Genomic DNA, 13,967 nt, shown 5'->3' on the forward strand with positions numbered 1-13,967 from the left:
TGGAGATGTGATGGTCAAAATGCTTCGATTTTACATATCTTATGGAGCTTTGGGATTAGTAGGAAAACATAATGGAGGTAATTTTCAGTGTTTTGAAAAGGAGATTTGGTATCTCACCAAAACTGTCCATACTTGGTATAACCACACAACTTTCTGATGGAGATTTTTCCAGTTATACAAAAAGATGGATTATTCTGGCTCTTACTACGGCCAAATGGGTCCTGCTAAGACATTGGCGGAAAAAGAACCCCCCTCCCTATGAAGAGTGGCAAAATGGCAATGGCTAAGTTGGCGTCTTACGAAAAAGTGACTTATGGTTTATTAGACAAATTGCATCAATATGATTGTATTTGGTCCCCCTTTACAAGCTGGCTTTCTGTAACTTGAAGAACAGAGGAGTAATGACAGAGTGGTGGTGTGGGGATTGGTGTGTTTTTTGGGGTTATTTTTTTGTTTGTTTTGTTTTTTTAATTATTTATTTATGTATTTATCTTTAAGTTCTGTTATTGAAGTTTAAATGAAATAAATAAAAATTGTTTATGATAAAAAAATACACGCAAACATGAATTAATTTATAAAAATATTTAACTTTGTATTAATTCCCCTATTTATTTACATCCTTATGTAATTTTCTTTTTTTTTCACCATTTTTATTTAATAATTTTAGCAATTTACATGGATTTATGTTGATTTTTTGTTACTGCATTTCTTTCCATTTGCCAAATTATGCAAATTATGAGTAAGTAAATCAGAAGAATAGCAGTACTAATGTTTATTTATGTGATTTGTATTTATGTGATGTGATTTGTGATTTTGTCAGTTTTGGTCATTCATTAAACAAACAAACAAACAAACAAAGGCGCCCCACTGCACTCTGGACTTTAAATGCATAAACAATGTTCTGAAAGCTCTTCAGCTGATGATCAAATAAAATATTTTAGCCGTTTAAGACACTTGTGCTCAATCATGTGGGTGAGACATTAAAATGATAAAACCTTTATTCTATTGAGCCAATGAATATGTTCAAGAGATTTACTGCAAGGAGTGGGTTTCTGCTAATGGATGAGCCAAATAGACGCAAAAACAGGAGCCCACTTCAGCCATGATTGGTCACGATATGTCCTGTAGGTGGCACTACAGAGCTTGGGATCCTACATGTGTTGAAAAACTGTCACAACAGTGGATACCTTTTGCTGTAAGCCACCTTGCATAAATAAAGACACTGCCCTTTCCCCCATGTTCTTTTATGTGATGCTTGGTTTTGTTATGAAAACAAAAAACATGAAATAAATCAGTTAGTGTAGCTATTTGGTTCTGTGATGCCATTAAACAGTCCAGAAGTTTGTACCAGCAAATGTATCTGGGACATAGTCTTTGACTTCAATGTAGACGAACACAGCTGGCAGAATCAGAGACTGGTTTTTCTCATTCCTCAAGCCGATGTAACGATAACCTGCAGAGTAACAGATGCAACAGTCATCTGGTTCATGTAGACAGATAAATATTTAATGCAATGCACAAAATCCCGGCAATAAAGTTAGTTGGCAGTAAGAAATGCTAAGTGTTTTCAGACCAAGCATGAGTGAAGTCAAACTACACAGAAAAAAAACTTATTTAGTTCACATTGTTTGTGCCTCTGCAACCTGATCACACAACTAAAGTCTGAACATAAAAGTCAGGATGTTTCCCGGGAGGTAAGGTAAGCAGAAAAATCTAGAGCCCCAAAATATGATCAATGACACAAATATCAACATCTGTACAGTCTCCACAAGCATGAAAAGCCAAAGAAATATTTATGTATGAATCTTTCGTGATAGGTGCCGTAAAACATCTACACATATAAAAAAATGCTGATTTTTATTCTCTGTGACTTTTTATTTTATTATTTTATCATCAGTTCATTTCCTGGGAGTTTGGACAGTTATTGTCTGCTAAGCTTGATAACATATTGCTGTCTTTGTACAAGGAAAACACAATAAACTCCATAAGAAACATGGAGAAGAAAAACTGCAATACAAACTAGTGAACCCATAGAAACTCAAGCACACTCAAAGAAATCTCTGAGAGGTGTAGTTAGTAATAGCAGTCAGCACTAAAGGTACAAAAAGGTCAGTATCTGATAGATAAATACTTTAACATTTAACACCAGGGTGAGAATCAAAGGTTGAAATGAATGAATACCTGGCCTAATGGCAGACACCGGAATAATTCGATGACCAATAAATTTCCCCCCTTCTTCAAAGGCAGCAATTCTTAGTGAGGCCAGGGTAGGAAGAATCACCTATGAAAAGATTTGTCACAGTCACACTGTTAATAGGCTAATTAGTATGCACAGGTAAGACATCTGACTCCCTGTAACGCACCTTTTTGAACACAATCGGCTCTTCGTCCCACACTGGATTGATGGCATTGTTGTTCTGAGACGTTTTGGTCTTCAGAGCTTTCCGCCGAGTGTCTGCAGGGAGTCCGAACATCTCCACCTCCACATACACCCCCACTCTCCGCTCAGTCAGGAACTGGCCTGAAATGACCTGAAACACAGAGGATTCACTTATATTTGTTTAAACATATACAGGAAGATACAACAAGAGTTATACCAATAGAGACTGTTTAAAAAAAAAAAAAAGCACTGTGAATATACCTTCACAGAGAGGGTGTTAGCTACAATGCCATCTACTGTGTTTTCCGTAAAAGGGTCAAAGTGTTTGTCTGGGCGCCTCATGAACTCAGGCTTCAACCTGTAGCCGCTCCGACCGTTGTACTCGAACATAAAGAGATTCAGCTGCATGGACAAATCTGCAACAGAAAATTGAAGTTTAGCATCACAAAGGCTTAAAGCACCAGTTTGAGTTTGAGCTGTGCAGCTGCACTCTGGTTGTTGCACAAAAGAGCAGCAAAGTGGAATGTGTTATTTTGGGGAATCAGTGGCTTCTGAAGTACATTTTCAGCTGATCTGACTCTAAACAAGGGTAAGTGGTTAACAAATGAGCACTTGCAAAGCCTGGATAGCCTTGGAAAGACTATCTCCCTTAATTTAAAATGCACTAAAAAGGGGGGGAAATCTTGAATGCTTTCTTTTACTAAGGCAGAAGCATTATAAGGCAGAGACATGGCACTCAAAAGAAACCTAAATGGGAGAATTCTGCAATTCCAAAAATGGCATTCCCTCTAAAATGTCAATAATGACATTTCTTCATGACAGTCAACGGTGGCACATAAAAGTCGCAATCTTCCAGTAGAGGTCCAGAGCAGTTTCAACTGTGTCAAATGTTTTCCTTGGTTTAATGTGGATTAGCACAGCAATTGTTCAAGATCTCCGTAGGGATGAGTCAGAGATGAACTGTTATGTTCGTGGCTTCATTTATTCAGATTAGTCTTTTAACATGGAATTGGCCAGTGGGCTTTCCATGATAGGATACTTGCTTGTGGGAGGACTTTTATTAAAGGTCCTTGAATGCACCTTTTACAAAAAAAAAAGAAAAAGAAAAAATAGTTTACCAATAGTTTGGTAGTTTAGAGCCACCAGTTGACATCCTGCATTCCAGAAGAGTTGAGGCATAAAATTTGATGAATCCACTCTGGTTCCTTTTGGGTAGATTCGACTCAGCTGAGATTTATTATATCTGGTTAACAGAAGGTTAAGGACCATTATTTCATTAGTAGTGCTAACATATAGATTCATGTAAAATGTATTGTACTAAAAGCTGCTGGTATAGAAGCTGATGAAATGAAAACTTAATCAGAACTTACTGAGTTACAAAGATTTCTGAAGGTTAACAGAAAAAAAGCAAGCAAAAGTGAGAAGTCAATGAAAAATAAAGTGATGGTGCCTTGGTGTGATGTAACTGTGGTAACTGTTGCCAAGGATACTCTACAAACTCCACTGGTGACTTTGTGAGATGCTCCAACGCTTTGGTCTCCACAAAAGACGACATGTGGTAACAGCGGGCTGCCTCTACACAAACACACACAAAAACGAGAACACACGCATTTCTGAGCAATTAGTTTGGTTTCAAACTTCCTGCATCTACAGAAAGTTAACAAATTGAAGGAACTGGATGAACCCATTGGTCTCTATGTGGGGATCTGGTGGCTCAGTTATTTTGTGGGGGCCACTTTACTGACATGTTTTTGCTCTTTTAGAGGGACATGTCAGTGTAAGTGTCTGAGTAATTACCTTTATCCTACAATTAAACGTGTCTCTTCCAAGAGGACAAAGTGTTCACTGAATGGTTTGAGGAGAATTAATGTGATGTAAATCCTGTGCTATGATCTTCACAGTCACCAGATCTTAACCAAACTGATAAATTATAGGAGGACTGAGGTGTTAAGTGTTCAACATGACTGTGTAGGATGCGATTGCAGAGCTTTGCAGATATGAGCTGCAGGTCTGTAGCAGGGCAGGGCAGTGTCAAAATATGTGGTACAACCATAAATATTGCCTACTTTTGCTTATGACTGGCTGGCTAGTTCACTGAGAGAAAGAAGTTTTGTTTGATTTTTTAAAAAAGTTTTTATATTATATTATGGCAATGTTTTTCTCCCTTTGAAGGACTGTTTTCAACAGATTCATCCATGTGTTTTATTACTGACATCAAGCTACGCACTGGTAGCTCAGTTTTATTCACACAGCAGTTACATTTTATATTGTAAAGAAAAACATCAGTATCTACAAGAAAAGCCTACAATTAGATGGCCCCCTGTGAGCAAGCACCTGGCAACAGTGGGAGGGAAAAAGTCCTTTTTAACAGGAAGAAACCTGTGGCAGAACCCAGCTCAGGGAGGCGAGAAAAGAGAAGAGATAAAATAGAAAGAATGAAAAGAGGAGACAGACAAAGAGAAGAGAAGGAAGAATTCCCACAATCACTCTCTCTGCACAGCCACAGACCCACACGCATAAACAACAACATGGGACAGTGAATCCTGATTTACACAACTCTCTCCACCACCATCGCCTAAACACAAAATGAGGATCTATCTTCTGGGAATTATGTTGTTCCATTCTTCCAGTAGAGTTTCAGAGACTTGAAAGATTCATCCCAACCCTGAAATTTTCTAGACATGTCTTTTGAACGTAAAAACACAGATCTACAACCCAGTTGGATCAGATATTTAGGGGTTTTCAATTTACTAGCTCCCTATGCCAAACTCACAACATGAGCATAGTGCAGGTAACTATGGGCTGGGATCATGTGACCTGCCTATTGAAAGCTCTACTTAGGTTGAATTCCAGCAGTCAAAACACATTTGGCCCTGAATAGCTCCTGCTGTGTGTAAAACATTGACCTGATCCCCTCTTCACACATTATCATCTATTAAAACCGATTAAGTCACTTTGTGTTGAGTTTTCCTTTCATTTGTCACCTGACTTTACTTTAGATAACAATTTTAATTAAAAAAAATCTCTCTCAGTTAATCTCACACCCTATTTCGTGAACACAGTGAAGGCCAAACTTATGCATTATATCATTTATATTGACTTACAGTGGATATCACTACAAAATAACATATCTATACTGAGCTTTTCTTACTCTTGGAGGCTTCGAAGGAGTTGAACTTGGTAGGCTGGACGTAGTTAACCAGAGTTGACATTTCCTCTGTTGCCACTGCTTCCCGCTCAGCTGAGCCCTGCAATAAACGACAGAAGGAATAAAGTATAAGCGTCACACATCCAAAGCATAGTTTCAATGAGATGAGATACATCTTTTTCCATAACATCTGGAGGGAACAGCAGCTGTCATTTGAAGCAGACATTTTCATTGTTTGCAGTCCTGCATTTCTCTGCACAGCACTTAGTAACAAAAAGAATGGCAGCAGCAACAGAATCTGACAGCAAACACTAATACCAACACAACAATAAAAATATACAGCAAAATGAAATCCATCGACTTTTTAAACACAAATACACAAACACTTGTGCACACACTCTATGTCCGACCTGCTTTTCATTTCATTTCATTTGTTGTTTATTATCCTGCTACTTTTTGTTGTGCTTTTTTATTTGTTTCAACCTTTCACTCTCGTCTGTGTAATGAATTCTGTCTTTCTGTCTCAACACCTAACGTACTTGTCTGGTCTGTTTGATATCTCTTGCCACATTATGTCTCTTCTACTTTTATTCATTTACATTCAGCATCATCTGAAACTTAAAGGGGAACTCTGACATCAAACGCATATCAAAGACTGTTTACAGCTCCTGGGGAGTAGTTTAAAACAAAGTGAAAAACACACACGTTATATAAAACCTCTGGTGGCTCTAAACAGAGTTGCATAAAATATGATAAATGGCCTTAGGTGATTTCACTCAAGACAGCGAGTTTAAAAGTTAGAAAGAAGGGAGCTTACCAGACCTCTGAAGCCAGCTGATCACCTTTGCTCAAGGCTACATTAGCTTTTGATACATGCAGTGCAATAAATTCCCCAGTAGCAAAGATAGAGGTAGAACAAAGTATATTTAGATGCATATATTTAGATATATGTTATAATCTATAACATATATAGAGGTGTCAAAGCTCCTCATTAATGGTACTAAAGGGTACATTAGGGGTACTAAAACAATATCAAACAGGTGATTTTGTATTTTCTTTTGCAGTGAGGTGCTGTGTGTGCACAGCACGATCTCATCTTCTATAAAAATTAATAATTACTGCAACAAAACTTTTTTGTGATGCCAAAGCTTGGAAGAAAGCACAATTAAAAAGGCTTTTAAGTACATATTTAATGCCGTTAAATGGTTTATTTTACTGGAAAGCAGGATGTTTTCCTAAATCTATTTCCTCTGTGCTGTACTTTGTTATAATTTAATGCAGATACACAGAAAGAATAAAGGCTGAGAGAGCAGCACTAACAGATATGAATCTGTCTGGGATGAAAGTGGGTTGCAAAGGGGCTTGCAGATATGCAGAAATTGTGGGCAGGCTGAAGCAACTTCAGTTGCACTATGATATCACAATACAATGGCTGGTCAACTGCAGTGATTTTGTGGGAGCAACATTGGTATGATGCTCTAGCAAAACCAACATCCTGGTATCAGACACACTGTATAACCCCCAGTCAGATAAAATGATAGTAAAGTAATGCTACATAAGTGCAGTCACCTTATTAACAAAAACTGCGAAAACAGAGGAAAATGCACGAATGGTACAGATACGGAATAAACCACAAGAACCACTGGAGAGACAACAGCAAAAATAAAGCACAAGCAACAGCAAAAAAAAAAGAAAAGAAAAAAAAAGCAAGTGTTCACAACAACCCACAACAACAACAATATTCAGGGTTCAGAACAAGATTAACAATGACAATGGCTTAAAGAATAAACAGCAAAACCATGAAAATAAACAGCACTTGTAAACATTAACGAATGGTGACAGCAGTGAGGGTGACCCTCTGTCAGCTCTGTTCGATGTCACCACTGACCTTTTTACCATCATCATCTTCATCATCATCATCTTCCTCACTCTCAGCTTCCATCTCTGTTAAAATTAAACAAGTCTTCATCATCTCTTCATCTCTTTGTCTTTTTTTTTTTTTCAGATATAAACGGCCAGAATAACACAGTTATTCAGCTGACACAAGAAAAGGATTTGCATTCTGCTTGAAAAGCAGAATGCAAATAAAATACCCTCACATAAATACTTCAGTTTAATGAGATGTGTCCTAAAGCTGGTGAAAAGAGCTAGAGACTGATAAAAGTATTCACTGGAGGAAACTTAGCCTGTGAACTGCTAATCAGGTGTGATTGATATAATCATCCAGGAATTATCCATTAACATGACTGTTTGGTAGCAATTTAGCATATGCCTGAGAGCAAGGACAACAGATTTTCTCCTGAGCTGTACAATAAAATCTGTGCACAAATAAACTAATAATAGATAATCATGCACAGCATCTGAGAAACACATGACAAAGGCAAATTTGTGCACCAAAGAGCAGAATACAAACCAAGCAGATAGTGGAAGGAGTTTAAACAGCCCTGTGCTTTAACTTCTCTGGTGCTGATTATTCAGCCCACTCAGGCAGTCATTGTCTAAAGGGTCACAGCCACTGTATGAGCATGGACTTCAGTAAAGATGCTGGTCTGATCTTCATTCACGGTTGTGCTCTCAATTGCTGTCCTGTTTTCAGAATCTGCATGTCAAACATGTCAATAAGGCTCCCTTATTTCCCTCTGCTCTGCTATTTAATTGCTGAAAAGAGCTTCAGACCTCATCTGGGATGTCCTGCTCATTAAGCATCCCTGATGAGGTGGAGTAGATAATACTTTGGGCCAAAGGATTTTACAAAAAGTCATGATGGAAATTGTGGTTTAAAGAAATGTGCTGTCCTCTGATAGTGACCTTTCAGAAAACTAAACACTACAAAATGATTTGGGGCAGTAATCACATTATTTTTCCTGGGTCTTTAAAACAAATTTCTCAGGGACAGTGCTGAAGCTCCAGCCACTGCGCCTTTTTTCCAATGATGCTGATTACCCGATGACTCATGTTTGTGAGGACATACGCCTGCTGAATGTGAAAACACTTTGAAAGACACACAGTGAAAGCGTTTTTTGGACATCTGATGCCCTTAAGTTACAGCCGGAATATGCCTGGGTTTTTAACATTTCTCCAGCCCCGTGCAGCTGTTGAAACCACAGAAGAATTTACTGTCTGTCGTATTTTTTATACAAAGGTTGTCGCAGTTGAATACATTTCACTTGGATTTCTGGGCTGAAAAAAAGTCCTTTTGTCTTTGTGTCTTACCTCCTGTGTTGTTGCTAGGAGACACTGGTTCATTGCTCTGATTGGCAGGTTGGTCCGTCAGTCTCTTTGTGTCTGTGTTATTGGAAGGTTTGTGGGATTTCTTGTTCTTGATGAGAATTTTGCCCATCAGCTCCTGAGGACTGGGCAGAGGGACACCTGGCTCCAGCTGCAAATACACACAATAGAAGAGAAAAAAAAAAGACAGAAAAGAGAGAAATTAATTTAAACTGCAGTCTGATCACAAAATAGACACTTTGAACACTTTCACGTGTCAGTATTTCTTACAGGGTATTTGTCCAGAGGGTCAATCAGAAGAGCTTCTCCAAAAATGGATCGACAGTATTCAGCCATTTTAGCCTGCTGCTTCAACCTGATAGATGGGTAAATGGAAAATTACAGATATAAACAAAAAGATCTTATGATTCAATCAGGATATTAAAAAACATAAATAATGAGATTCTCACGAGTCCACGTGGTTTTCAAAAGACAGGATCACAGGGAAGGGTGAGGTCTTGAAGGCGCATTCTGCAATAGCTTCAATCACCTCCTAGAAAATGAAAGACAAAAACACATTGCAAAGTGGCTTGCAGATATTCAGAAACTCAAGGCAGGTTTTTTAGGGAAGACCTTACATATTTAAGTAAGATAGTGTAATGCATCTATTACAACAGCATGGCTTCGTAGTAGAAGAGCCCTGTTAAACTGGCCATCCCACAGTCCAGACCGTGAACGGCTGAAATCATTTGGCACATCATGCAACAAAAATTACAGAGTCAGGACTGTTGAACATCTAGAATCCTATGTGAGACAAAAGTCCAGCAATGGTCTGGACGTGCAGATTACCACTTTATTGAGACATGATTCTGCCTCTTCTTACAATAGTACATTTTGTCAGTTTCATTTGACATGTTTTCTATGTAGTATTGTGAATAAAATATGGGGTGTCTGCAATGCTATAGTTATTGTGAATTCTTAGGGCCATGATAATCATGCACACCAAAAGTACAACAATCCCTCAGAGAAAATGAATGTTTTTAGCCTGCTTTTAAAAGTTAATGGTTGACACATTTTATGTATTCTAGCAATCAGGACCATTCAAAACAAACACAAGTTGGCCTCTTTAACAAGCAGAAGATCTAAGCCAGATGACTAAGAGGTTGCAATTAGCTCTTAAACAGTCCAGAATCATTGCAGATGGCTTGGCATTTTCATTCAGCCACAAAAACAATGTGAGCAATCAAATTCAGAAGGTTTAATCCAAATCTATTTATATTTCAACAGCACCAAGACAATTATTGTACACGTTACAACATTATACACAAAAAAAAAAAACAATAACTGCCCTATGAGCAAATGCTTGGCGAGAGTGTGGAGAAAAAAAAAATCCTTTAAACAGGAAGATGTCCAGCAGAAACTGCTTGAGGGAGGGGCAGCCATCTGCTATGACCGCTTTGGGTGACTGGGAAGCAAAGAGAGAAAAGAAGAGCATATAGAGCAAACAACCAAGAGGATTAAGACGAACCTTCTGGAGAGAAAACACAAAATTGTACCAAACATTTGCTTAAATGGCTTCCTAAATGTGCACTCTTAACTTGCATGATTTAATTCCCACTTAGACACACCTTAAAGGAGATTTCTGAAGTCATGGTGAATCCATGAGTGATGACAGGTTCCTCCTCAGCAGTCCGTCCTTTCCACACATCCAATTCCACACAGCGGCACCCGGCCAACAGAACTTGCCTGTACATTTCTACTGAGGAGCTCCCGGCCAGCTGGCCCGCTGAAACACAAGGACAAGAACAAATGATGCAAAACAAGGCTATAGATTTAAATACAAAGCTACTTCCTGGAAGTAAGTCTGTGTAGGCTCTCAGTCACTGAGGTCATGGTAGACTTGAGGACTTGAAAAGAAGGAAATTACTTCTTTTTGCTTTGTTAGAATGTTTCATCTCTCAACCAAGAGTCTTCTTTGGTTCTAAAACAACTCATGAAGAGTCCCAGGTATTTAAAACATAGCAGGATTGCCCCTTAGGATGTGATCCCGAAGGTTGTTCGTCCATTTATCGTATGAATAGTCACATAAGCCAAGATGTGAAATAATGCATGGATTATTAGTGTCACACCTTGTCTCCTTGTGTAATAGATAACCAGTTCCGTCAAATATTTTTTCTAACTGTTGGACAAGCAGGGAGTTTGCATGCTTATAGAAGCAGAAGAAGCAGGAGACACTTGAATCCCACCAGGCCACGATTCCAAGCTCTCTTTTTAGGCCATCTCGTTTTAGACTCAGGTGCAACAGGCCTCAGGTCTGTGCATAATTTTGATGAAACTGAAAAATGTTATGTGCGTGTTAAGTCGCTTTGTGTCCCATATCCTTTATGTCTTCATTAATGCTCAGCCTATTTGGAAAAATCTGGATGAGATCTGCATTTGGCTCATTTACATGCCATTAAAGTGCTTTTGTTGCTGCAAATGCATACTTTTTGTTTAGCAGAGGTATTTTTCTGGGATGTTGTTTAGCTCAGTGTCACTCTGAAAAACTATAATGGCTCTCTTAGTAGAGCTGTGTGTTCCCCCGATACTCTGCTTTGTTGGCAGAATTAAACTGTCAACTTGAAGAAGACTTTGGACGTATTTGAGTCGCAACTAATAAAAAAGTTTGGTAATTCACCTTTTCTCCTGTTTGCATCAGTTGTTAATTGAACAGACAAATATTTTATTTTCTTCACGCTCACACATTTAAATCAACTCATTTGTTCTCTCCCAAGAAGTTGCCAATGCCTATCAAAGAGAATGTATTTGGATCAGACCGGTGATGGAAAGTAATGGATTTATTGCTGAGCTTTTAGGACTTGTGCATGCGTACCTGTCAGGTAGGTATTATGCGATGAGTTGATGAAATAGTGAGATATCGGGAAGCTCATGTCTTCAGACTGATCCAGCTTTTCTGGTGGAATGACTCCATTCTCATCACTAGACAGATAACTGGAGAACGCCTGGAGGGAGATCTTGCCTAAAAATATTGTTCACACAAACACAAAAGACAAAAAGTGAGAACCCTATTCCAACAAAAATCAGTTCAGGACAATAAAAACTGGTCACTTTGACTCTTACTTCATTTAGGCATGATCAAGACAATCTAATGAAGTTGGGAAAGTGAATTTGAAAGTGCCGTAGAGTTTGGTGGCACACAGGCTGGTATTTCAGAAGCTGCTACTCTTTTTTCCCACACAACCATCTCTAGTATTTACAGACAGAAAAGGAGAAAATAGCCAGTGAGCGTCAGCCCTCTATGAAAAAAAATGCTTTGTACATGCCAGAGGTCAAAGGAGAATGACCAGACTGCTTTGAGCTGAAAGGAAAACAGCAGAACTCAAATAACAGCTCGATACAACTACGGTACATCTCTGAATGCACAACATGTTGAACCTTGAAGCACATTGGCTACTGCAACAGAAAACCACACCACATCTAAAAAACAGGAAAGGATGCTACAGTTCATACAGGCTCACCAAAAGTGGACAACAGAATATTGGAAAAACTTTGCCAGGTCTGGGAAGTCTCAATTTCTACTGTAATATTCCGATGATTGGGTTTGGAAAAAAAACACATTAAAAGATGGAATCATCTTGCTTTGTATCAACAGCTGCTGTCGGTGGTGTAATTGCATGTGGGATATTTTCTTGGCACACTTTGATCCCGTTACTACTAAGTTATCAACATTTAAATGCCAGATGAGTTTTGTTGCTGAACATGTCCGTCCCTTTATGACCACAATGTGTCCATCTTCTGATAGCTCACAAAGCTCTAATCATCTCAAACTGGTTTCGCCAACAAGACAATGAGTTTACTGTAATCAAGTGGCCTCCACGGTCACCAGATTTCAGACCAGTAGAGCACCTTTGGGACCTTGGGAATGAACGCCATTTTTCTATAAAACATCCTGTCATTTGGTGATTGTTGGGTCTGTGTTTCCACAAGCCCCGCTAATTCTAGAGACTTATTCATCATGAAGAAAACAAGACAGTCGATCGATCATTCACTTGCGCAAGGGAGGCCTGTGTCCACCACGAAAATGACCTCACATCTGACCTCCCTTGCTGCCTTTTTATTGAGAGACAGTTCACACAAAAAAACATCAGAACAAAGCCGCGCTCACATGGTTCTAAGACAAGGCATTGTATGTATATGTGTGAACTTCTGTAAGAATGTGTGTGTGTGTGTGTGTGTGTGTGCTAAATGTTAGCGTCATAGCATCATTGTCATACTCATTAAACCCTTTAGTGACTTGTCACCATCCTAGAATAAAGTTTCAGGTTTTTCCTTTTTAATTTCTCAACCCTCCTCTATAAGGAATTTTTAATTTCTGATAAGGAAAATATAATATAATATGAACATAATCATTTTATTTCTTAGATAGCAGCACTGTTATCTTATGGGTGAAAAAAAATCTGTAGTTTATGTTTGATGCAAAGTAGACACCTAAATTTCTTCTAGTAGGATCTACACAAATTACAGAGTAAGTATATAGGTGGGTTAGAAAGGTATTTTTGGATCAACTTGTGTGGGATTTTATTTTTAACCTCCTAAGACCCGAATTCTTCCACAGCATGCATTTTTAATTTCTCTTTCATATTTGAGCATATTGGGGCCCGATGAATGTAAAAAGAAAGAATTACTAGATTTTTTTTTTACCTTATTTTTGTTTTTATGAAAAATAAGAGCCACATATGAGGATATTTGTTTAAAATTTTGATAGAACAGCAGCAGTATAATGTCCTCGTAAGTGGATATCAGGCCCTTGTAGAGCAAAATTGAGTATTTTGGTCTAAATAACTCAAAATGTGATGTCCACATATGTGGACGCCAGGTCCTAGGAGGTTAAAGTAAAAAAAAAAACAACAACAACAAACAAACACATAAAACCTCCAGCAAAATCTGCTTGTCTAAGTGTGTACCTTGCTTCAGTTGTGCCTGGTCATGTTGATACCTCTCCATCGCAGTGTGCGTCTGTGCAGGACGAAGAGGTGGGTAGAGGATTTCATTGAGCCTTGGGTCTCTTTGCTTATTGTTGATGAACTCTGTCATCTGATCGACTGACAGCATCCTATCATTGGCTCCTCTGCAGAGCAGAGAAGAGTCAGGTTGAAAGTGAGAGCATTAGAAGATAAACCTTCTCAGAAATTTGTATGCTGTTTGTGTATTTTTGTGGAACCACTGCCGGAG

The 13,967-nt window shown here is 38.5% G+C and overlaps 1 protein-coding gene across 1 annotated transcript in view; it reads right to left on the reverse strand.

The window, feature by feature from the left end:
* LOC120714164 (1-phosphatidylinositol 4,5-bisphosphate phosphodiesterase beta-1-like) overlaps positions 1 to 13,967 on the reverse strand; it is a 36,246-nt gene that overhangs the window by 9,995 nt on the left and 12,284 nt on the right. The window contains exons 9-22 of the mRNA XM_040000235.1: positions 13,700 to 13,863; positions 11,608 to 11,754; positions 10,364 to 10,521; positions 9,206 to 9,288; positions 9,027 to 9,111; positions 8,742 to 8,907; positions 7,417 to 7,472; positions 5,532 to 5,628; positions 3,871 to 3,955; positions 3,499 to 3,623; positions 2,642 to 2,796; positions 2,364 to 2,531; positions 2,182 to 2,281; positions 1,349 to 1,453 (exon numbers count right to left, since the gene is read on the reverse strand). Of these exons, the coding sequence (XP_039856169.1) occupies positions 1,349 to 1,453; positions 2,182 to 2,281; positions 2,364 to 2,531; positions 2,642 to 2,796; positions 3,499 to 3,623; positions 3,871 to 3,955; positions 5,532 to 5,628; positions 7,417 to 7,472; positions 8,742 to 8,907; positions 9,027 to 9,111; positions 9,206 to 9,288; positions 10,364 to 10,521; positions 11,608 to 11,754; positions 13,700 to 13,863 (1,694 nt within the window). The remainder of the gene's footprint in view (positions 1 to 1,348; positions 1,454 to 2,181; positions 2,282 to 2,363; positions 2,532 to 2,641; positions 2,797 to 3,498; positions 3,624 to 3,870; positions 3,956 to 5,531; positions 5,629 to 7,416; positions 7,473 to 8,741; positions 8,908 to 9,026; positions 9,112 to 9,205; positions 9,289 to 10,363; positions 10,522 to 11,607; positions 11,755 to 13,699; positions 13,864 to 13,967) is intronic.

Source organism: Simochromis diagramma, unplaced genomic scaffold, assembly GCF_900408965.1.
Source record: "Simochromis diagramma unplaced genomic scaffold, fSimDia1.1 OVJJ01000596.1, whole genome shotgun sequence".
In the NCBI taxonomy this organism is placed as follows: domain Eukaryota; kingdom Metazoa; phylum Chordata; class Actinopteri; order Cichliformes; family Cichlidae; genus Simochromis; species Simochromis diagramma.